The following is a 23305-nucleotide window of genomic DNA, read 5'->3' on the forward strand; positions in this document are numbered from 1 at the left end:
TTTCCTTTCAGAATTTTGAAGTTAATTATGATGAATATAATACATGATTACTTTTTCTTCTAGGACAGTCTTATGAAATCCGAATGCTAGACAATAGGAAACTTGGAGAGCTTCCAGAAATTAATGGCAAGTTGGTGAAGGTAAAAGAAAACTTAACCACTCTGTGTCAGGATAGTCTCCTGCCTCAGTGAAACTCTTTTTGGATGGAATAAAGTAACCTTCTTGGGATTGTTAGAGAAGTACCAGTGTGTTTTTGGATGCCTGGTCTAGTAACAAGGAAAACAGAAGCTAGTGTGGATGAATAGCAGGTTTCTTTGTCTAGACTCCCGGTAATGAACTCACAGCACAGTTGGGATAGAGGAGTTGTCAGCGGGTATAAAAGGTAATAAGAAGGAGATTAACAGGCACCTCTGCAAAGTAAGAGTAACGAAAGGAAAGTTGATAGAAACAACCTCTGCCTACCCGCAGTGTTTACAGCTTATATCAGGGGTAGCCAACTCATTTTCACGGGGCGCCACATCGGCCTCATGGTTGCCTTCAAAAGACTGAAATACTTTTAGGACTGTATAAATGTAACTACTCCTTAACTGTTTAGGAGTTGAAATTACACTTGCCCTTTGAAGGCTGATGTGGCCCCTGGTGAAGATGATGGAGTTTGATACCCCTGGTTTATATGGTGGGTTAGCAAGCAGAGGACTTGGTGAGGTTTTCATGCCCATCTGAAGAGCCAAGCTGAATATCGATTGCATGGTAACAGTAGGGGCGTGTGGAAATGCCCCGATAGGGGTCCTTTGTGTTTAGTTACCATCAGGACCGATGTTTCAGCCAAATATGGTACCAGTCAAACTATAGAGATTATATCTGGGCAATTATAAAATTTACCTTAAAACAGAGCATGGTATGGTATGGGTTTTAGAGCGAAATAGTTCTTGCCCTGGCTGGGTAACTCAGTTGATTAGAGCCTTTTCCTGATACGCCAAGGTTGTGGGTTCAGTCCTTAGTCAGGGCACATACAAGAAACAACCAATGAGTGCATAAATAAGTGGAACAACAAATTAGTGTTTCTGTCTCTTTCTCTCTCTCCTTCCCTCCTTTCCTCCCTCCATCTCTCCCTCCCTCCCTCCTTTCCCCTCTCTCAAATCATTAAAAATAAGTAAACAAACAATAGAGTGAAATAGGTCTTAAACAATTTTAGGTGTATCTAGAAACCAAGTGGGGGTGGCTACTGCAATTTTTTGTTTATCAGCATTGACTTTTGAGGGATCCTATTATGATTTGGTTTTGTTGCTTGCTTTTAGAGTATATTCCGTGTAGTGTTCCATGACAGACGGCTACAGTACACTGAACACCAGCAACTAGAGGGCTGGCGGTGGAACCGACCTGGAGATAGAATCCTTGACATAGGTGAGTTATGGGAATCTGTTGCCTAGGCAGAGAGTGTCTGAGTGCTCTTTACTTGATGTTTACCTTGGTTCATAATGTTCCAGGGCTCAGTCAGCATGGATTGGCAGTGGTGGTTGCCTCAGTTTACAAAAATTGCGGGTATGGTGATATCACAAGTTGGCAAGTGTAGGCACTTCGGTTCCACAACAGGCACATCTGTTACTTCTGGGTGATTTTTTAAAAAATTTAGGTGTGGTAAAATATACACAACATTTTAACTATTTTTAATAAGTTAAATAATCCAGTATTGGATTGGCTTATTTCACTTAGCATAATCCTCAAGGTTTATTTATATAATCGCATGAGTCAGAATTTCCTTCCTTTTTATGACTGATTAACATTCCATTGTGTATAGATACCACACTTTGTTTTCCCATTCACCCCTCGATGGGTGCTTAGGTTGATTCCACCTTTTGGCTACTGTGAATGAATAATGCTGCTGTGAACACGGGTGTACCAGTACTTATTTCAGTTTCCGCTTTCAGTTTTTTTAGTAACCACCATACTGTTTTTCCACAGTGGCTGCACATTTTATGCTCCTACCAGAATGCGCAAGGGTTCTAATTATTCTAAAAATGAATGTTGTACTTGCCAGCATTTCTTTTCTGTTGTTTTTTGCGGGGCGGGGTTGGTATTAGCCACTCGAATGGATATGGAGTGGCACCTCACTGTGATTTTGATTTACATTTCTCTAATGATTAGTGGTGTTGGGCATCTTCCCATGTGCTTATTGGCCATTTCTGTATCTTTTTTGGAGAAATGTGTATTCAAGTCCTGTGCCCATTTTTGAATATGGGTGGTGGTGGTGGTTGGAATGCAGGAATTTTTTATGTATTCTGGCCATTAACCCCACATTAGACATGTGATTTGCATGTTGTCTCCCATTCTGTGGGTTGTCCTTTTGTCGTGCGGATAGTGTCCTTTGTTAGATGAAAGTTTTAAATTTTGGTGTAGTCTAGTGTATTTCTTTAAAATTGCCTGTGCTTTTTGGGTCACACCTAAGAAATCTGCAAAATCCAGTGTCATGAGATTTTTCCTGGTTGTTTTCTAAGAGTTTTATAGTTTTAGGTTTAGATGTACATCCATTTTTTAAACTCATTTTAAAGATTTTATTTACTTATTTTTAGATAAAGGGGAATGGAGGGAGAAAGAAAGGGCGAGAAACATCGATGTATTGGTTTTCTCTCACACATCTCCAAGCAGGACCTGGCCCACAACCCATGCATGTTCCCCAACCAGGAATCAAACCAGTGACCTTTTGGTCTATGGGATGATGCCTAATGTACTGAGTCACCCAGTCAGGGCTCCAACACCATTTGTTGAAAGACTGTCCATTACCGTTGATGGCCTTGTTACTCTTGTCTAAAATCACTTTACCATATATTGGAAGGATTGTTTCTGGGCTCTCAGTTCTGTTCCATTTGTCCTTATGTCCATCTTTATGCCAGTTCCACACTGTTTTTGACAGCTGTAACTTTGTAACAGCTTTGAAATCAGAAAGTATGAGGCCTCCAATTTTATTACTTTTCAGGATTGTGTTGGCTATTCAGAGTCTGATAAAAAGGGACTAGGTTTTTCCCCTAAATTTCTTAAGTCCTTTTACTTTACTAGTACCTGAGAGCTAGACTAGTCCTGCGTCTCACCTAAAGTAAGACCTGGACTAGAATCTGTGTCTCTTGGTTTGCAGTTCAGGTTTTTTTACTTTGCCACACAAAAATTGTTTTTGTTTTTCTTACATTATAGCACATAAGAGAAAGGTCTTTACAAACATGCACACAATCTCTCTTCATAAATATACTCGGACTCCCGGCATCTATGTCTTTGATCTCTTATGGGTTATTCTCTATTTACAAACACAGTTAGATCTAGGTACTGTCAGTTTTACCTGAGAAAACACTAAATCTCACACAGATATCCTGATGGCCGTATGTTGGCTTTAGGATGAACCCAACAACTAGCACAGTGGAGTGGGACCCACTTAATGCTTTTTGGTTATGCGCTACACAGAATGGAAAGCGAAGTCCTAGTAAAGCTCATTCACTTTTGCTCACCTCTTGAGTAGACGTGTCACTCTGTTACCAGGTTATTCGATGACTTTCCCCTTCTGTCTGTGCTGCTGTGCTTTCTGCCTCCGTTCAGATACGGCACTTCACCCTTCCATAGCAGAGCTGGCAGCCTGCTTCTGGCAGTGATGCTGATCTGAAAACTGAGTGAGACAGACTCTAAGTTAAAATTTTCATGACACTAGAGCTAGTGTGTGGAGTAGATTATCTTTAAGTAGAGTTTTGGAAAATTTAAAGAAACTTTTTTAAGGAAAGCTTCTTGTGTCATTTTTAAAAAACCTTTTCAAGTGGGAAAAAGATACTCGGAAGGAAAGTACTTATGCCAATTTTAGCTCTATCCAAACCCTCTTCACTGGCAAAAAGAGGTTTACACAAAAATCTTGGTAACCAGGAGCCAATAATACCTGTATAAGAATCAGTGCTTTTTCGATCCAGTGGTGCTCAGAATCGTTCAGTGACTGCCCTTTGTCTCTCAGACATCCCGTTGTCTGTGGGTATCATCGATCCTAGGGCCAATCCAAACCAACTAAACACAGTGGAGTTCCTGTGGGACCCTTCCAAGAGGACATCTGTGTTTATTCAGGTAAGGCATTGCAAATGGGCTTCCGGTTCTGAAGAGCATCTCTTACTACTGCTCTGTTTCTTAAAGGAGAAAGCATGCTGAGTTGGAAACCTTTACAAGTACAGACTCCTCAACATGTTTCTGAAAGCAATAAGGAGTTTCTGAGTTGTTCTTCTGATTTCCCCAATTTATTTACTTGTTTCTCCCTAAATGCTTACTAATAGCTGCATAATAAGGATGAGACAAAAGTAGGTTTACAGTTGTTCATGTGGAAAATAATGCAATAACTAATAAATTAATAACACAAGAATAAACTGTTTTTCATACTAAGAACTATAAACCTACTTTTGCCCCACTCTGTGTCTAGTTCTGGATGGACTGTAACTTATCTAACAATTATTTAGCATTGAGATTGTCCTAATTTTTCACTAATTTTTTAATTTAAATTATTTTATTGTTGTTCAATTACAGTTGTCTGTATTTCCTGCCCCCTCCCCCCTAATTTTTGGCCATTATCCATAAAGTTATTTTTAACATCTTTATACTTAAAGTTTGATTTGCATATCTGATTATCTTCTTTTAAAAAAATATATTTTATTGATTATACCATTACAGTTGTTATATTCCTCCCCTTCATTCCCTGCCACCCTGCATACCCCCTCCCCCTCCCCCCCTTTAGTTTATGACCACGTGTCTCAAGTTCTTTAGATTCTGTATTTCCCCTACTATTCTTGCCCTCTCCCCTATCTATTTTTTACCTATCGCTTATGCTACTTATTTTCTGTATCTTCTCCCCCCTTCTCCTCCTCTCACTCCCCTGTTGCTAACCCTCCTTGTGTTCTTCATTTCTATGGTTCCGCTCCTAATCTAGCTGTCTTCTTGGTTTGCTTTTGTTTTAGGTGTGGTTGTTAGTAACTGTGAGTTTGCTGTCCTTTCACTGTTCATATTTTTCATCTTCTTTTTCTTATATAAGTCCCTTTAACATTTCATATAATAAGGGCTTGGTGATGATGAACTCCTTGAATTTGGTCTTATTTGAGAAGCACTTTATCTGCCCTTCCATTCTAAATGAAAGCTTTGCTGGATAGAGCAGTCTTGGATGTAGGTCTTTGGATTTCATGACTTGAAATACTTCGTTCCAGCTCCTTCTTGCCTGTAAGGTCTCTTTTGAGAAATCCGCTGACAGTCTGATGGGAACTCCTTTGTAGGTGACTGTCCCCTTATCTCTTGCTGCTTCTAGGATTCTCTCCTTCATTTTAATCTTGGCTAATGTAATTATGATGTGCCTTGGTGTGTTCCTTCTTGGGTCCAACTTCTTTGGGACTCTCTGAGCTTCCTGGATTTCCTGGAAGTCTATTTCCTTTGCCAGACTGGGGAAGTTCTCCTTTATTATTTGTTCAAATACGTTTTCCACTCGTGGCTGTTTCTTTCCCCCTTCTGGTACCCCTATAATCCGGATGTTAGAACGTTTAAAGATGTCTTGGAGGTTCCTAAGCCTCTCCTCATTTTTTTGAATTCTCATTTCTTCATTCCTTTCTGGTTGGATGTTTCGTTCTTCCTTCTGGTCCATTCCATTGATTTGAGTCCCAGTTTCCTTTCCATCACTATTGGATTCCTGGACATCTCCCTTCATTTCAATTAGTTTAGCCATATGTTCCTCTAATTTGTGACTATAATCAACCAGTTCTGTGAGCGTCCTGATGACCAGTGTTTTGAATTGTGCTTCTGAGAGGCTGGCAATTTCTCGGTCGCTGAGAGTTATTGGCTTTGGGACTTTGAGTTCTTCTTGCGCCATCTTTTGGGCTGTTCGTGCCTGTTAAGTAGCAGGATCGGAGCCCTACGGTGTTCACCAGAGCAGGGCAACTAAGTCGCTGGGTTGTGACGTTGTATGTGGGGGCGGGGTCAAAGAGGGACAATGGCTTCCCGTCTGCCGCCTGCTGCTGCGGCCCACACCAGTGCCGCAGCTGCTGCTGTCACCGGGCTCACGCATTTCGTCCCACTGCACTCGAGTGTGCCACCGCCATCAGCCCTCACCCCCTGGGGCCTGCATGGTCCGTCTCACTCTGCGTGAATGTGCCACCGCAGTCAGTCTGCCCCGCACCCCAACTGGTTCCGGGCTGCCTGCGTGCGCACCTAGGTCGGGGGACCTGTCCTGCCCGACCTTGCTCGCTGCTGGCTCCGCCCCTCTTACCATCCCCGTTGAACGGTTAGATGTAGTCGGATTTCCGTATAATTCAATTTTCTGTCCTTTGGCTGTGTCTTTGTTTCTCCAAACCTTTGTTGTATTCAAACTTGGTTGTGGTAGAAGGCACAGTGTTTCCACCTATGCCTCCATCTTGGCGGAAATCCCGGATGTTGGAATGTTTAAAGATGTCCTGGAGGTTCCTAAGCCTCTCCTCATTTTTTTGAATTCTCATTTCTTCCATCTTTTCTGGTTGGATGTTTCTTTCTTCCTTCTGGTCCACTCCCTTGATTTGAGTCCCAGTTTCCTTTCCATCACTATTGGATTCCTGGACATCTACCTTCATTTCAATTAGTTTAGCCATATGTTCCTCTAATTTGTGGCTAAAATCAACCAGTTCTGTGAGCATCCTGATCACCAGTGTCTTGAATTGTGCATCTGAGAGGTTCACTATTTCCTGGTCGCTTAGAGTTATCGGCTCTGGGGCTTTGAGTTCTTCTTGAGCCATATTTTGGTCTGTTCGAGCCTGTTACGTATGAGGAGCAGAGCCCTAGGTGTTCAACAGGGCCGGGCCACTCAGTCACTGGGTTGTGATGCTGTATGTTGGGGCAGGGCCAAAGGAAAGCAATGGCGGGCCCCCTCTGCTGCCTCCTGCCACCGTGGGCCGCACAGTCTGTCCCACTGCACGCGAATGTGCGACCACGGTCAGTCCGCCGCTGGGTTCGCCCGTTGGGGCCTGCGTGGTCTGTCTCACTGCTCACTCCTTTGCTGGTTTATCTGTGCACTGATGTATTACTGCAGCCAGCCAGCTGTCCAGAGCTCTCATTGGGTCAGCCCCACATGGAGTTGCCTGGGCACCTGGGGTTGGGGGATCTTTCTTGCCTGTACCCCCTCCGCTGCTGACTCCGCCCCTCTTACTGGTCCCGTTGAATGGTTCGTTGTTGTCGGACTTCCGTACAGTTCAATTTTCTGTTCTTTGGCTGCTTTGTTCTCTAAACCTTTGTTGTATTCAAACTTGGTTGTGGGAGAAGGCACAGTGTTTCCACCTACGCCTCCATCTTGGCGGAAGTCTTGATTATCTTCTTTGGATAGATTCCTTGAAAATTCTTATTTTTCATAAGGAGAACTATTAGTTCGTTTATTGAGTAGTTCCCGTGAGATGGTTACTGTGTTAAGTATAACACTTTGTATCCATAATTTTATTTAAGACTTTCACCAATAATCCTGTGGAGTAGGAATAGTTCTTGAGGCTTAGAGAAGATAATAACTTACCCAGGCTAGTATTTGGTCGATCAAAATTCCACCATTCACATTTGCCAAGGTCTCAGGCTTTATGCGGCAGCCAAACAAACCTTTTCCCCCTTGTTGCCAGCTTTCCTATTTACCATTTTTCCAGCATGGATGGCACCTCCACTTTCTAAGATCTATCTAGAAGTCAAGGAAACTTTTACTAACAGAACTCGTTTCTCTTTTATGTTTACTAACAGAACTCGTTTCTCTTTTATGTTAACTCTGTATTCTTTGAAGCAGTTAATGAATTTAATTCCTCACAGTAGTTTTTGTAAACATTAGATCTGTATGTTTACTCTGTTTGTATTTGTAAATCATTTAAGGTTTCCTCAGTTCCATCATTAGAGTGTAAATTCTTCTAGGTAAAAACAGTAAAAGTTTTTCTGGTAGGTGTGCATTATGCTTTTTAAAGGTTTTACTGTTAGGAGTTGCTCAAAACATGTCATGGACGTGACGCGGTGTCCCCCTCAGGTGCACTGCATCAGCACAGAGTTCACCATGAGGAAGCATGGTGGGGAGAAGGGCGTGCCGTTCCGGGTGCAGATCGACACCTTCAAGGAGAACGAGAACGGGGAGTATACTGAGCACCTGCACTCGGCCAGCTGCCAGATCAAAGTCTTCAAGGTATCCCGGGAACGACCCTCCTCATCTCTCACTCGTGACCTTCAGGCACCCAGTTAGAAAGTCAGCTTGTCTTTTTACAAAAACTAAGAAAACTCAAGGACTTTCTTGGAATGCCCTTAAAGCCTGTGGAAGATACAAGCTCTTATAAAAGCTCACAAAGTTATGAAAATGTGACAGTTTTGGTTATATTTGCTCTTGATCTTTCCTTATTTTGGTTTTTATTTATTGTTGTCACATGGATAAATTTGTCCTCATTGCAAAAGTTTCATAAATACCAGAGTATTCAGAGCACAAAGTGGACGTTCCCGTTACCACTCTTGCCCTGACTCCCTAGCCCCGACTCCCTAGCCCCTCCCGGAGGCGGCTCCCCACTGTCACAGTTTAGGGTGTGGGTGTCCTTCCAGTCCCCTTCTGTGCTCTGATATGCACATGTACATAAGTGAGCACATACTTTCTTTTCTTTCAAACATAAATGGGATGATACTGTATGAACTGTTTTGAGGCTTGCTTTTTTCTACGTGCTTTAGAGATCTATCCATGTCTATAGCTATAGATCTCTTATTCTCTTTTAACTCCATCAAACATTTAAATTTTCTAGTTTCACTCTTGTGTGCAATGATGCATTTTGTCTTTATATCATTGTAATGTATCTTTGTTTCACTTGTGACTAGTTAAGTTTTTTGAAGTAATATTGTTAGGTTGAGTTTAAAACAAAGTATTTCTTATTTCAGCCCAAAGGTGCAGACAGAAAGCAAAAAACAGATAGGGAGAAAATGGAGAAACGGACACCTCATGAAAAGGAGAAATATCAACCTTCCTATGAGACAACTATTCTCACAGAGGTAAAAAGGATTTCTTTGGTAACAGTTTCAATCAGTACTTTTTACCTTTAAGAAAAATCTAATCATTTTACAGAGTATGCATATATCAAGGCATTATGTTCTAATTTACCTGAAACTAATATAATGTCATATGTCATTTATATCTCAATTTTTAAAAAATTGCTTCCCACCTGGTCACAACTTACTTATCCTCTTAGTTATGGGGGGAATCTGAGGAATTAAAGTTTACTGATCAAGGTGAGCTATTCAAGTGACAGTGTTTTGGTGGAATACTAGAGTCAGTTACACTTTTTAGTGTCTAAGTTGTCCTTTGTTTCAGTGCTCCCCATGGCCGGAAATCACGTATGTCAATAATTCCCCATCACCTGGCTTCAACAGTTCTCATAGCAGTTTTTCTCTTGGGGAAGGGTAAGTCTGGGAAATGGAATTGGCTTGTGTTTGTCCTAAATGTGTATTTTTAAATCATCATTCTAGAAACTAAATCTTTCCTAACCAATAAGTACTTCTATTTGGTCAAGCTCTGATATATTTATGTAGTAACTGAGGTTTGGATTACCTTCAAAAGAAACTGAAAGAAGGGTTTTGTTTTATTTTATTATTATTATTGTTTTTCCTGCCTAAGTCTGTATAACTTGCTTCACAGAGGAGAGAGCACCAGAATAGGTTAGACTTTGTTGCTATAGAAAGCTCAAATTGAGTCAGACAATTTTGATCATCTGCTTGCAAGAGACTGAAAGAGTTTTATGTACCCTTTTTGTCTTTTTTTTCCCCTCCCATTAAAAAATCATATTTATTGTCAGTTTTTCATGATTCAGGGACTGATTTTCTGGGCTTTTCACTTCTCCCTGTTACTGCTTACTTGTGGTTCTTTCCTTCCTGATCACACTCTCACCACAGAGTAGTCATCGGGAACTGAGACACAAGTGTACGAATACTGCTGTCTGTCCGTAGCAAAACAGACAGAGTGATCCTAGCACCGAGTGATCCTAGCACCGAGTTGATCCTTCACCGAGAGTGATCCTAGCACCTAGTTGTCGTGAATCTTTGCTAATCAGGGGAAGAAGGTTGAACATGATAGCTGAGGAGTGGCTTATCTCCATAGCATTTAGCCTGTCCTCTACATAGGCCATATTGAAATTTCAAGATTGATTGACTGATTGATTGATTTTTAGAGACAGAGGAAGGGAGGGAGAAAGAGAGGGAGAAAAACATTAATGTGTGGTTGCCTCTCATGTGCCGCTACTGGGGACCTGGTTTGCAGCTCAGGCGTGTGCATGTTGGATTCCCTAATTGGGAATTCAACTTGTGACCCCTTGGTTCGAAGGCCGGCTCTCAATCCACTGAGCCACACCAGCCAGGGCGAGATTACTTTTATATTCTGATATTTAGTTTACATTCTTATAAATGTATGTTAAATTGTCTTTATGTCATAATTTGTCTAATCAGTCCAAATTTACTGGAATCTTGATTTTTTTCAATGTCTCCAATTAAAAATGTTGCAAATTACATAGTTTTTCTTCCCTCTAAAAAGTCTTTGTAATAAGTGAATACATAATAGAAGTGTTGGGTCCAAGAGTAAGAATGTTTTATGAGAGAGCACAAATTCCTTTAAATATCTAGCTTAGGACTTACAAGAGTCAAGAATGAGATGATGAACCCTAGTATGTGTCATGGACTCATGCTTTCATTATAAATGTTTCTTTAGAAACGGTTCACCAAACCACCAGCCAGAGCCGCCCCCTCCAGTCACAGATGTAAGTTTAAAGTTAAATGTCAGCTATTTGCAATATCTAATAATACTTTGATGACTGTGCAGTTCAGTACAAGTGCCCAACTTCTAAGGTGTGTTCATTTGTTCATTAAATATTTATTGAATTTTGACTGTGAACCCAATACTGTGCTATGGACCAGATATATAAAACAAGAAACATAGGACTCTTGTATTTAAGGAACTTACAATCTAGTGGGGGAAGATGAGGATAGAAAAATCAAGGGTATCTTGCATGGTTATGGAAGGAAAAAGAATATATAAACAATTTACTAGCAAACCAAGCCTGTCTGAGTGTGGGTGTGTTTGGCTACTTCTTATCTTATAGTGTAACATTTACCTTTTTTTAAGTTCAATCTATTTAGTTATCCCCCAAATTTCTTTCTCTCTTTCAGAACCTCTTGCCAACAACCACACCTCAGGAAGCTCAGCAGTGGTTGCATCGAAACCGGTTTTCTACGTTCACAAGGCTTTTTACAAACTTCTCAGGTTAAATTTGGGTACCCTTTTGTTTTCCCCCGCCTGGGATACTCTTCTACGATCTAGGGCCTCCTGGTTTCCCTGTGAGGGTGTTGTATGCGTGTGCTGTGAAATATTTAAAAAGAAAGACCTCTTAGTTTGATCTTATTTTAATTTAAAAATCCTCATTTTTTACAACACTTTAAAAATGTACTATATAATATTTTATGAAGGAGCATTTGCAGGTAGTCTGAAATTTTCTCCTCATGTCACAATATTGTATTTTATTTGCACATTCCACTTTTATTTAACACCTTCAGGGTAACCAGTCATGGTAGGAATACTCAAATGGGTAAGGCGTATTTCCTGATCATTTATCATCTGTTACCAAAAAATCACATCCAAATATCCCTGCCCTCCCCCACAAAAAGGGTAAACGAGTAGTTGTGATGTAGTAGAAGCAAACTTGGGCATTTAGGGGAGGCCTGGGGTAGAGGAGCATGTGTGATGCATGAGAGATGAGGAGTTTATTGATCAGGCAGTGGAAGGCTGTTTCAGGCAGGAGGACCAACTTCTCATTCGATGTCATCAGTATCACAAAAGCACAGGGTTAAGTGGAAAAGTAATTGGATGGGAATTGAGGTGGGAGAGGAAGCAGGGGCCGGGTGGTGGAGGACCTTATGCACCACGTAAAGGGATTGTAGTGTAGCAGCAGTGAAGTGTCCTCATAACAGAGTCCATTTAACAAAGAGAGTCTATGCCTCTATCACCCATTTTCTTATATTTATTTCAGGGGCAGATTTATTGAAACTAACTAGAGATGATGTGATCCAAATATGTGGCCCTGCAGATGGAATCAGACTTTTTAATGCATTAAAAGGCCGGTATGTGATTAGTGTTAAAATATCAGTGAGGTTGGATTTCAAATGGATTTGGATTCAGGGACTCTTCACAATACTCATTGCACAGTTAAATACATCTTGTCAAAACATTCTTTTTGAATGCTAGCTATGTACCAAATAAACAAAGATGAAAAATATCCTTTCTCACACTTGATTCAAGGAATTCCTCATGATATCCCATTTTTTACTTTCAGGTAGTTTTTTCATTCAATAAATATTCATTGTTACTGTTATGAGCCATTTAGGCTAAAGGATACATTGGTAAGCAAAGTAGACAGGGTACCCATTATCATGGAGACTACTTTGTAATGGGAAGAGAGATAGAGATACAAACAGTAAGTATTTGGGGTAGTAATAGTGCTTTGAAGGAAAACAAAACAAAAAGAAGGTTCTGGCCTATGGAGTACCCAGAATTTGGTTAGGAGAGATCTTTCTAGGGAGTGGTTATTTAAACTGGGTTCTGAAAAGACTGGCGTCTGTGAGGTTGTCCCAGGGAAGAGCCTTCTAGGCAGAAGGAACAACAGCTATAAAGGCCCTGAGTCAGTGTTACCTAGAGAAGAGATCAGTCTGAAGGTTGAGTAGGAATTGCTTAAGTGTCTGCTTACAAATATCACTTATAATACAAAGAGTGATTTGTAGTCCCGATTTGTGATTTCCAGTTTCCAGTAGGTGCTAGTAGTATTGATGGAAAACACATACAGGTTGATGCCATGGAACCAAATCAGTGACTAAATAATGAAACAGATTGTGAACTGTTTATGTTTGTGAATATCACAAGAGTTATTAGGTAGGCCATAAACTTTGAAAATTTTAAGAGGTGAATTTCAAGTTTTAATGATTTAAGGAAAAAGAATGATCTTTCAATTTTTTAAAGATTTTATTTATTTTTAGAGAGAGGGGAAGGTGGGAGAAAGAGAGGGAGAGAAACATTAATGTGTGAGATACATTGATCTGTTGCCTCTTGCATGCTGCATCTGGGAACCTGGACTGCAACCCAGACATGTACTCTAACAGGAAATTAAACCTGCATCCTTTTGGTTCGCAAGCTGCCACTCAATCCACTAAGCTACAGCCAGGGTTGGGTCTTTCATTTGAAAATGTATTGTCTAAAGAGCATTTAGAAATAGGCAGTAAAGAGGACTTCCAGCCAAGATGGAGGTCTGGGTAGATATACATTGCCGCCTCACACAACCAAAAGAAGGACAACAACAAATGTAACAACAAAAAATAACCAGAACTGCCAGATAATCAACCTATATGGAAGTCCAGCAACCAAGGACTTAAAAAAGAAACATACATTCAGACTAGGTAGGAGGGGTGGAAATGGGCAGCCAGGGCAGAGAGGCCATTTGGCAAGGCAGCTGCTGTAGTACTGAGTGGGTGAAGTGGGGGCTGGTGGTCCCACATTTGTGTGTGGCTTAACCTGGAGGAAAATGGGGGAGCAAGAGAGACCACTCAATTAAGGGTTCTACCATGAGCAGAGAAAGGCTCAAAACCCCTGGCTGTAAAAATCTGTGGGGGTTGCAGTGAGAGAAACTCCCAACTTCATAGGAGAGTCCATTGGGGAGATCCACGGGGTCCTAGAATGTACACAAACCCACTCACTCAGGAATCAGCACCAGATTTGCTTATGGGTAGTGGGGGAAGTGACTGAAAGCCTACAAGAGCTGAGCAAGAGGCACTGTTCCTTCTCAGACCCCTCCCCCACATACAGTGCCACAAGGCAGTGAAGTGGGTTGTCCTGCCTGACAAATACCTAAGGCTCCACTCTTTACAACATAACAGCTGTGCCAATAAAGAAATATGGCCCAAATGAAAGAACAGATCAAAACTCCAGAAAAAGAACCAAGCGATGAAGAGATAGCCAACTTATCAGATGCAGAGTTCAAAATACTGCTTTTAAATCAGGATTCAAAACATCCTGATTACAAGATGCTCACAGAAATGGTTGAGTATGGTCACAGAAGAGAGGAAAGAATGAAGGCTATGCAAAGTGAAATAAAGAGAAATATACAGGGAAGCAACACTGACAGGAAGGAAACTAGGACTCAAATCAATTATTTGGACCAGAAGGAAGAAATAAACATCAATCAGAACAGAATGAACAAACTAGAATTCAGAAAAATGAAGAGGCCTAGGAACCTCCACAACAACTTTATTAAATGTTCCAACATCCAAATCATAGGGGTACCAGGAGGACAAAAGGAAGGGCGAGAAATTGAAAACTTATTTGGAAACATAATGGAGAACTTCCCCGATCTGGCAAAGGAAATAGTCCAGGAAGCTCAGAGAGTCCCAAAGAAGTTGGACCCAAGGAAGGACACACTAAGGCACATTTTAATTACATTAGTCAAGATTAAAGATAAGAGAATCTTAAGAGCAGCAAGAGAAAAGTAGACAGTTACCTACAAAGGAGTTCCCATAAGGCGATATCAGCTGATTTCTCAAAAGAAACCTTGCAAGCAAGAAGAGGCTGGAAAGAAGTATTCCAAGTCATGAAAGGAAAGGCAAGGACCTACAGCCAAGATTATTCTATCCAGCAAAGCTGTCACTTAGAATGGGAAGGCAGATAAAGTGCTTCCCAGATAAGGTCAAGTTAAAGGAGTTCATCATCACCAAGCTCTTATTATATGAAATGTTAAAGGGGACTTATCTCAGAAAAAGAAGATCAAAACTATGAACAGTAAAATGACAACAAACAACTATTAACAACTGAATGTAAAACAAACTAAGCAAACAACTAGAACAAGAAGAGAATCACAGAAATGGAGATTGCATGGAGGGTTATCGGGGAGGGGGAGGGAGGAGAATGGGGGAAAAGGTACAGAGAATAAGAAGCATAAGTAATAGGTGTAAAATAGAGGTTAAAAATAGTAAGGGAAATGGAGAAGCCAAAGAACTTACATGTATGACCCATGGGCATGAACTAAGTGGGGGAATGCTGGTGGGAAGCAGGGTACAGGGTAGAGGGGAGTAAAGGGGAGAAAAAATGGGACAACTGTAATAACTTAATAAAATATAGTTAAAGTAATAAGGATTAATAAGATACCAGATCAAGAAGTAATTGAATACGGTTATCAAAGAAGTAGGAACAGAAAGAAGACTTAGGCTATTTAGGATAAAGTAATGTGGGAAATAAGACTCTCCAGTTTATTATATTGGTACTTTTAAGTAAAAGGTATACCTTGAGCCCTGGCCAGTGTGGCTCGGTTGGAGCATTGTCCCATATATGAAAAGTTTGAGGGTTTGATTCTCAGTCTGTGACATACCTAGGTTGTGGGTTCAGTCCCTGGTGGGGGCACATATGGGAGGCAACTAATCAGTGTTTCTCTCTTACATCGATGTTCCTCTCTCTCTCCTTCTCTTTCTTTCTCTCTCTCCCCCCACCCCACCACTCTCTCAAATAAATAACCATGTTTTGTTTTTTTAAAGGCCCTGGCTGGCGTGGCTTAGTGGATTGAGCACTGGGCTGCAAACTGAAGGGTCGCCAGTTCAATTCCCAGTTAGGGCTTAGGCCAGTCCCCAGTTGGGGGCATCCAACCACACATTGATGTTTTTCTCCCTCTTTTTCTCCTACTCTTCCCCTCTCTGAAAATAAATAAATAAACAAATAGTAAAAAGATATGTCTTGAACAAGACAAAATAATGGGTTGTACATTTTGAATACAGATGGGTCCATGATTTATGATGTTTTTTAATTTATGATTGTTCAGCCTTATGATGGTGCAAAAGTGATATGCAGTCAGAAACTACTTTGGTTTTTGAATTTTGGTCTTTTCCTGGGCTCTAGTGATAAGTGGTACAGTATTCTGTAATGCGGAGCAGTGGCAGTGAGCTGACTTTGCCCAACTGTAGGCTCATGTAAGTGATTCTGATCATGTTTTTGGTAGGCTGGGCTAAGCTGTGATGTTTGGTAGGTTAGGTGTATTAAAGCGCTTGCAATTTACAGTATTTTTAACTTACAGTGGGTTTGTCGGGATATAACCCCACTGTAAGTTGAGGAACATCTGTATTTCTAACCTTTTACATCAGAGGTTGTGAACTCAGGTAATTATAGAGGACACGTGTTAATGAGCGACACTCAGGTCTAGGGTGTTCTGAACTATGCATACCCCAAGTAAGAGGGACAGCTGATTGTTTTCTTCTAGAAGGAGGGTTTTGGATTGCCAAATCTGATTGTTGAAGAAAAGCCAAAAATTCAGAGGTTCATATGATATCTTCTGTTGGAAGGAATTCATCCAAGTGCACACACATGCACGCACCCAATGGGGAGCTAATAAAACACAGCAGGTGAGCTGCATTAGCTCAGGGGCTGCCAATGTTCAGTCCTTGCATTGTAGTGTTAACATAAGTACACAAGTTCTCCCTTAAAATGTGCTTACCAGGAACAATGTAAGACTAATAGCGTTTTTTTTTCTCTTTAGGATGGTGCGTCCAAGGCTAACCATTTATGTTTGTCAGGAATCCTTGCAGTTGAGGGAGCAGCAGCAGCAGCAGCAGCAGCAGCAGAAGCATGAGGATGGAGACTCAAATGGTACTTTCTTCGGTAGGTCATGCTGGCAGGCCAGGACAGGCGTGAAAAAAGGGGAAGAGGTGACTAACAAGCATGTTTGATAGGAATTTCCCAACAGCAGATTTAGAATTTGCCAGAAGTAGTGGTAATAGCTAACTAACATTTATTGAGTTCCTTATATATGCCAAGCACTATTCTCAGCACTTTTTTACATGTTTTAATTTTTATGACTAGTGTCTCCTCTTTGTAGTAGGTTTTATTGATATCTCCAGCATTTAGGTGAGGAAAATGAGGCTTAGGGATGTCAAGTAACTTACCCCAGGTCACACACTAGCAAGCGGTTGCATCAGGGTTTGAACTCAGGATTTGACTCAGTCCTTCAGAAAAGCGGCCGTTTCCATTGACCACACTGCCTTTAAGATCAACCTCGTGCTGACTGCTGCTGTTCTCTCCCTCTTGCAGTGTACCATGCCATCTACCTAGAGGAACTGACAGCTGTTGAACTGACGGAAAAAATTGCTCAGCTCTTCAGCATTTCCCCTTGCCAGATCAGCCAGATCTACAAGCAGGGGCCGACAGGAATCCATGTGCTCATCAGCGATGAGGTGGGTTTCCAGTGCAGCTGAATCGTCAGATGACGATTGATCTGTCACGGCATGTGCCAGGCAGGAGCAAGAGCAGTGTGCTTTGTTTTCTAGATCAGAGGTTCTCAAACATTTCTACTTCTTTACCAACTAAAATAATTTTTTTAAAATGTATCCCTTGCACATTTTTAGGGGCTTAAAATTTTTTCTCTTAAGTTCAAATAGGACTTCCGCCAAGATGGAGGCGTAGGTGGAAACACTGTGCCTTCTCCCACAACCAAGTTTGAATACAACAAAGGTTTAGGAAACAAAGACACAGCCAAAGAACAGAAAATTGAACTATACTGAAGTCCAACAACAACGAACCGTTCAACCGGGACCGGTAAGAGGGGCGGAGCCAGCAGCGGAGCCGGGTCAGGCAGGAAAGATCCCCCAACCCAGGCACACAGGCAGCTCGGACCCAGTCGGGGTGCGGGGCAGACTGACCTCGGTCGCACATTCGCACGCAGTGGGAAGAAACGCGCAGGCCCCAGCAGGTGAACCCAGTGGTGGAGGGCTGACCTCAGTGGCACATTCGTGTGCAGTGGGACGAAACGCGTGGGCCCCGGTGATGGTGGCAGCTGCGGAAGCAGTGGCGGGAGGTGGCAGACGGGACTGCCATTGCTCCTCTTTGACCCCGCCCCCACGTACAGCGTCACAACCCAGTGACTGAGTTGCCCTGCTCTGGTGAACACCTAGGGCTCCGATCCTGATACATAACAGGCACAAACAGCCCAAAAGATGGCTCAAGAAGAACTCAAAGCCCCAGAGCTGATAACTCTGAGCAACCAAGAAATAGCTAATCTCTCAGATGCACAGTTCAAAACACTGGTCATCAGGATGCTCACAGAACTGGTTGATTATAGTCACAAATTAGAGGAACATATGAAGGCAAAACTAATTGAAATGAAGGGAAATGCACAGGAAACCAATAGTGATGGAAAGGAAACTGGGACTCAAATCAATGGAATGGACCAGAAGGAAGAACGAAACATCCAACCAGAAAGGAATGAAGAAATGAGAATTCAAAAAAATGAGGAGAGGCTTAGGAACCTCCAGGACATCTTGAAACGTTCCAACATCCGGATTATAGGGGTACCAGAAGGAAAAGGAAGGGCAACAAGTGGAAAAGTTATTTGAACAAATAATAAAGGAGAACTTCCCCAGTCTGGCAAAGGAAATAGACTTCCAGGAAATCCAGGAAGCTCAGAGAGTCCCAAAGAAGTTGGACCCAAGAAGGAACACACCAAGGCACATCATAATTACATTAGCCAAGACTAAAATGAAGGAGAGAATCCTAGAAGCAGCAAGGGATAAGGGGACAGTCACCTACAAAGGAGTACCCATCAGACTGTCAGCGGATTTCTCAAAAGAGACCTTACAGGCAAGAAGGGGCTGGAAAGAAGTATTCCAAGTCATGAAATCCAAAGACCTACAGCCAAGATTGCTTTATCCAGCAAAACTTTCATTTAGAATGGAAGGACAGATAAAGTGCTTCTCAGATAAGGTCAAGTTCAAGGAGTTCATCATCACCAAGCCCTTATTATATGAAATGTTAAAGGGACTTATATAAGAAAAAGAAGATGAAAAATATGAACAGTGAAAGGACAGCAAACTCACAGTTATTAACAACCACACCTAAAACAAAAGCAAACCAAGAGGACAGCTAGATCAGGAGTGGAACCATAGAAATAAAGAACACATGGAGGGTCAGCAACAGGGGAGTGAGAGGAGGAGAAGGGGAGAGAAGGTACAGAAAATAGCATAGACAGTAGGTAGAAGATAGATAGGGGGAGGTCAAGAATAGTAGGGGAAATATAGAATCTAAAGAACTTGAGACACGTGGTTATAAACTAAGGGGGGGAGAATGGTGGGGGAGGGGGTGTGCGGGTGGAGGGTAATGAAGGGGGAATAGAACAACTGTAATGGTATAATCAATAAAATATATATATTAAAAAAACAAAGTGGCAAAAGATGTTACTTCTGGGCATATTATATGACAGTTAAAAATGAAATGGTTGCACTGGCCAGTATGGCTTAGTTGGTTGGACCATGCGGTCCTGTGACTGAGGAGTTGCAGGTTCAATTCCCAGTCAGTGCACGTACCTAGGCTGCAGGTTTGATCCACAGTCCAGGAGCACATGGGAGGCAGCTGATTGATGTTTTTTTTTCTCTCTCTCTACCCCCTACCTCTCTCCCTAAAAGCAATAGGAAAAATGTCCTCAGGGGAGGATTAAAAAGAAAAATGAAATGATTGCTTCCCTGTTCTAACTGTATTCCATGAAACCTAAGTACAAGAGTGATTTAACAGAATTTTTAAAAATTTATTCATTTTTAGAGAGGGGGTGGAAGGGAGGGAGAGAAGCATCGATCTGTGAGAGAAACTTGAACTGGTTGCCTCTCGAACATGCCCCAACTGTGGACAGAACCCACAGCCCAGCCACCAGCCCTGGCTGGACAGTGAGCCCGGCAGCCCTTTCGTGGCACAACGCCTGACCGACTGAGCCACGCTGGTCAGGGCCAGAAATTTTACAGAATTTCTTTGTTTCTGTGAATTAATATTTCCATTCACTTCCCATAACATTTTTATGCTTGAACTTTTTTATTAATTATTCTACTCTATTTCACTGAAACAAAAGTTTGTTTCACCAAAAATATTTCACTAAAATTATTCCTGTGACTAGCATTAACACCATAATTGTACATTTGATTAAAATGATGTGAATGTGTATGTTTTGATGAGTAGTAATTAAACATTAAGGAAAAATGTATTAGTGCATCTATGAATGCGATGGATGGGGTTGTCTGATTCCCTTCCCCCTATTCTGTGCACAGTTAATTCATCTATAAATGATTACTGTCTATTGATTGAAATAAGAGTTTAGCATCAATTCCATCTGGTTATTTTCCTCAAGATACATGTGCTGTGGAACCTGATTCACGTTTATTGACTGAGAACAGTGGATTGAGTTTTGCTATGACAGCATTGCTGAGTCTTTTTTTAACTTCTGAGTTATGTGCCAAAAATTACATAATGATGTTGTCACAAATTACTTTGAATCATCTATCATTTGACAGTTTGTGATTAAGTCTCTCCAGTTCTGGTGGAAGGAGGAAACTGGTCACCATGTGGCCTCCACAAAGAATTTGCTCCCTAGGCATTGGAGTTTACCTTTGCAGTTAAACGTGGCTGTTCTGAGAGTGCCTGGGAGGCAGCTAATCTGATCTTTGTTTTTCTCTCTCTCTGGAGGCTTTCATAACCCAGGGCAATGCATTTGAGGATTCCAGGAGGGTAAAATTCATGCCTTTGTTTTATAGATGGGAAAAGGGAGCTTAAGAAGGGAAAGTGGGAAAGGAGAACTGAGAAGAGTCTTGGGCAGTTTTGGGAGAAACTCGATATGGAAGTTGGAGAACTAGAAGTCCGTTCTCCCTTATGTGCCTCTCGGTGTCTGTGTTCCCCTTGGAAAGTCTTGGGGTTAACCCAAGAAAATGCATACTCCAATTTTAAGACACCTGTTTTAGAATTCTTTGTTTAAAAAAAAAAAAGATCTTATTTACTTATTTTTAGAGGGTGGAAGGGAAGGAAAGACAGAAACCTCTTTTGGTTGCCTCCCATACGTGCCCTGACTGGGGACTGAGTGGGTAGCCCAGGCATGTGTCCCGACTGGGAACTGAACCAGTTACATTTGGCTTTGCAGGACAATGCCCAACCAACTGAGCCACACAAATCAGGGCTAGACTACTTAGTTTTTATTTATTGTTTTTTAAAGATTGTTTATTTATTTTTAGACAGAGAGGAACGGGGAGAGAGAGGGAGAGAAACATCAATGTGCGGTTGCCTCTTGCATGCCCCCTACTGGGGACCTGGCCTGCAACCCAGGCATGTGCCCTGACTGGGAATCAAAACAACAGCCTTTTGGTTCACAGGCTGGTGCTCAATCCACAGAGCCACACCAGCCAGGGCTAGACTACTTAGCTTTTAAAACTTAAAAACAAAACAAAGCAAAGATTATTTTTCACTTAAATCTATGTAAGAAAAAGCCACATAAGCGTGGTAAATACAACAAACCAAAGCTTTTAATAATTGGCAAATTTTTTTGCTTTTTTTCCCCCAGATGATACAGAACTTCCAGGAAGAAGCCTGTTTTATTCTGGACACAATGAAAGGTAATAAAATAGTAAGGCAAACATCATTTTCTGAGGAGTTTAAGAGCTTTTTTCGTAGAGGGAAGGTATGAACCATTGTATTTGAAGTAGAGAAAGTGGCATTATTAGAGTTTGTTCCTTTGTATAAATTGGCTTCTTGTCATTATTAGAATAGACAAAGTGTAACTAATGACTGTCTGCTATTGTCTTTGACCTTCCATGGACAAATGAGGAAATTGAGGCATGTTGTTTTTATAATGCATATTTATTATAAGTATTCTGTGATCAGAATACTTTTTGCCCTGCTGTTTTTTCTCTTTCTCAAAAGAACCTTACTGTACTTTTTTCCTCCTACTATGTTTTAAAGGTGACTAAAGATTATCCTCTTTCTTTTCTGTTTTACAGCAGAAACCAATGATAGCTACCATATTATACTGAAGTAGGTGTGGGGCATTCCGTCCTCAGTGGCTGCTGCTCCCTTCACTTCTGGGAAACGCCCCTGAAGGGGTTGCAGATGGAGTTTGGAAGGTCTGCGGGAACCTGGCCCATCTGACTGTGTGGGGGGAGCGTGGGCCGTGGAGGCGGAGGCCCAGCCGTCCATGCGGCCCAGGCTCTGTGGCACACAGATTACTGCCTGACATGCCTTTCTGCAGCCATTTCTGAGTTACAGTTTCTGGACCCTGTTGTGGAATATCAGTGGAAACGCCACAGCGTTTGGGGTGTATGTAGAGCATAACGATGATGAGAATTGTGTGATGTTTAATGGAAAGATGTTAAATTTTGTGATATGGAGCTGTGTAATTTTTTTCTAATATAAAAAAGTGGGCATCTATATTCATAAGACTAGATCCTCAATTTCTTTTGCATCAAACATGTACTGGCTTTTTACCATAGCCCCTGAAAACCTCATCAAAGAGAAATACTGAGATAGACTAGAATTTTTCCTTTGGTTCCCCTGTAATACTGTGACTAAGAGTAATTTTAGCTAAGATTTATGGAGCATTTATTTATGCCAGGCAGTGTGATAATTCTTTTAGTGGATTATCTTGTTTAAATCCTCTTAAAAACCCTATGTGAAGTAGGTGATAATGATTCTTCATTGAAGATGAGGACATGGAGACGTGTAGTGGCTAAACAGCTTGCTGGGCGGTGGGCAGCCAGCAGGTGGTGATGCACAGAGCCAAACCCAAACCCAGGCAGTCGGGGTCTTACTGATCGTCACCGATTGCTGCCACCTTCGCAGTCCTTGTGCTTGGCATCATTTCTTACTGTGGCTCTTCTGGTGATTAGGACAGAACACTGGGTGAGAACCAAGTGTTTAACCACTGAAAGAGACAAACCATACCTAAATAATGATGCACAAATGAAAATGTGCAAAAAGTGAAAACGTAGGTGCTTTGTGAGCATCACTGGTTATCAGGTCATAGCATTTGAGGTGGTGAAAATGGGATTTTCTGTAACCCCCAAATTTACTGTTCTTGGATGACCTTCTCAAACTATTTATTAATGAGATAGACAAGCCCCTCCTTTCTCTTTCCCCTCTCTGCATTTTCTCTTGGTGTAGGAAGTTATTTTATTCATTTAGTGTTCTTTTATTTAAGCTTTACAAAAAATTCATTCTGATCCCATTCACATTCTTACCATATATTTTTGTTATTCCTTAAAGAATGACTGTGTGTGTGTTTACATGTGTAAGAATCTGGGTCTTTCTTTTTCACATGTAAAGTTTTATCCAGAAATCCTTTTATATATTATGTTGAAGTGAAAAAGATAACATTCAAAGATTATGTATTGAATTTGGGTCTGTGCGTGTGTGTTTTTAAAGCATTTGATAAAGTTTAATGTTTTTATATTGGAGGTTTTTGTTCATTAAAATCAACCTGCAACA

The 23305-nt window shown here is 41.3% G+C and overlaps 1 protein-coding gene and 1 non-coding gene across 4 annotated transcripts in view; one reads left to right on the plus strand and one right to left on the minus strand.

The window, feature by feature from the left end:
• TFCP2 (transcription factor CP2) overlaps positions 1 to 23305 on the plus strand; it is a 52913-nt gene extending 29608 nt beyond the window's left edge. For 2 of the 3 annotated variants that reach the window (XM_037030932.1, XM_037030934.1), the window contains exons 4-16: positions 64 to 140; positions 1299 to 1404; positions 3983 to 4089; positions 8012 to 8164; positions 8896 to 9006; positions 9326 to 9414; positions 10712 to 10760; positions 11170 to 11263; positions 12027 to 12117; positions 16560 to 16681; positions 17111 to 17253; positions 21387 to 21438; positions 21823 to 23305. In XM_037030932.1, the coding sequence (XP_036886827.1) occupies positions 64 to 140; positions 1299 to 1404; positions 3983 to 4089; positions 8012 to 8164; positions 8896 to 9006; positions 9326 to 9414; positions 10712 to 10760; positions 11170 to 11263; positions 12027 to 12117; positions 16560 to 16681; positions 17111 to 17253; positions 21387 to 21438; positions 21823 to 21860 (1232 nt within the window). In that variant the 3' untranslated portion in view covers positions 21861 to 23305. The remainder of the gene's footprint in view (positions 1 to 63; positions 141 to 1298; positions 1405 to 3982; positions 4090 to 8011; positions 8165 to 8895; positions 9007 to 9325; positions 9415 to 10711; positions 10761 to 11169; positions 11264 to 12026; positions 12118 to 16559; positions 16682 to 17110; positions 17254 to 21386; positions 21439 to 21822) is intronic. The other variant, XM_037030933.1, reaches the window with a different exon arrangement.
• LOC118976528 (small nucleolar RNA SNORA28) lies at positions 9619 to 9743 on the minus strand. The gene has a single exon (XR_005064292.1). It is a non-coding gene; the product is annotated as a small nucleolar RNA SNORA28 (small nucleolar RNA).

Source organism: Sturnira hondurensis, unplaced genomic scaffold (genome assembly GCF_014824575.4).
Source record: "Sturnira hondurensis isolate 20B ecotype Veracruz unplaced genomic scaffold, ASM1482457v3 Scaffold0020903, whole genome shotgun sequence".
In the NCBI taxonomy this organism is placed as follows: domain Eukaryota; kingdom Metazoa; phylum Chordata; class Mammalia; order Chiroptera; family Phyllostomidae; genus Sturnira; species Sturnira hondurensis.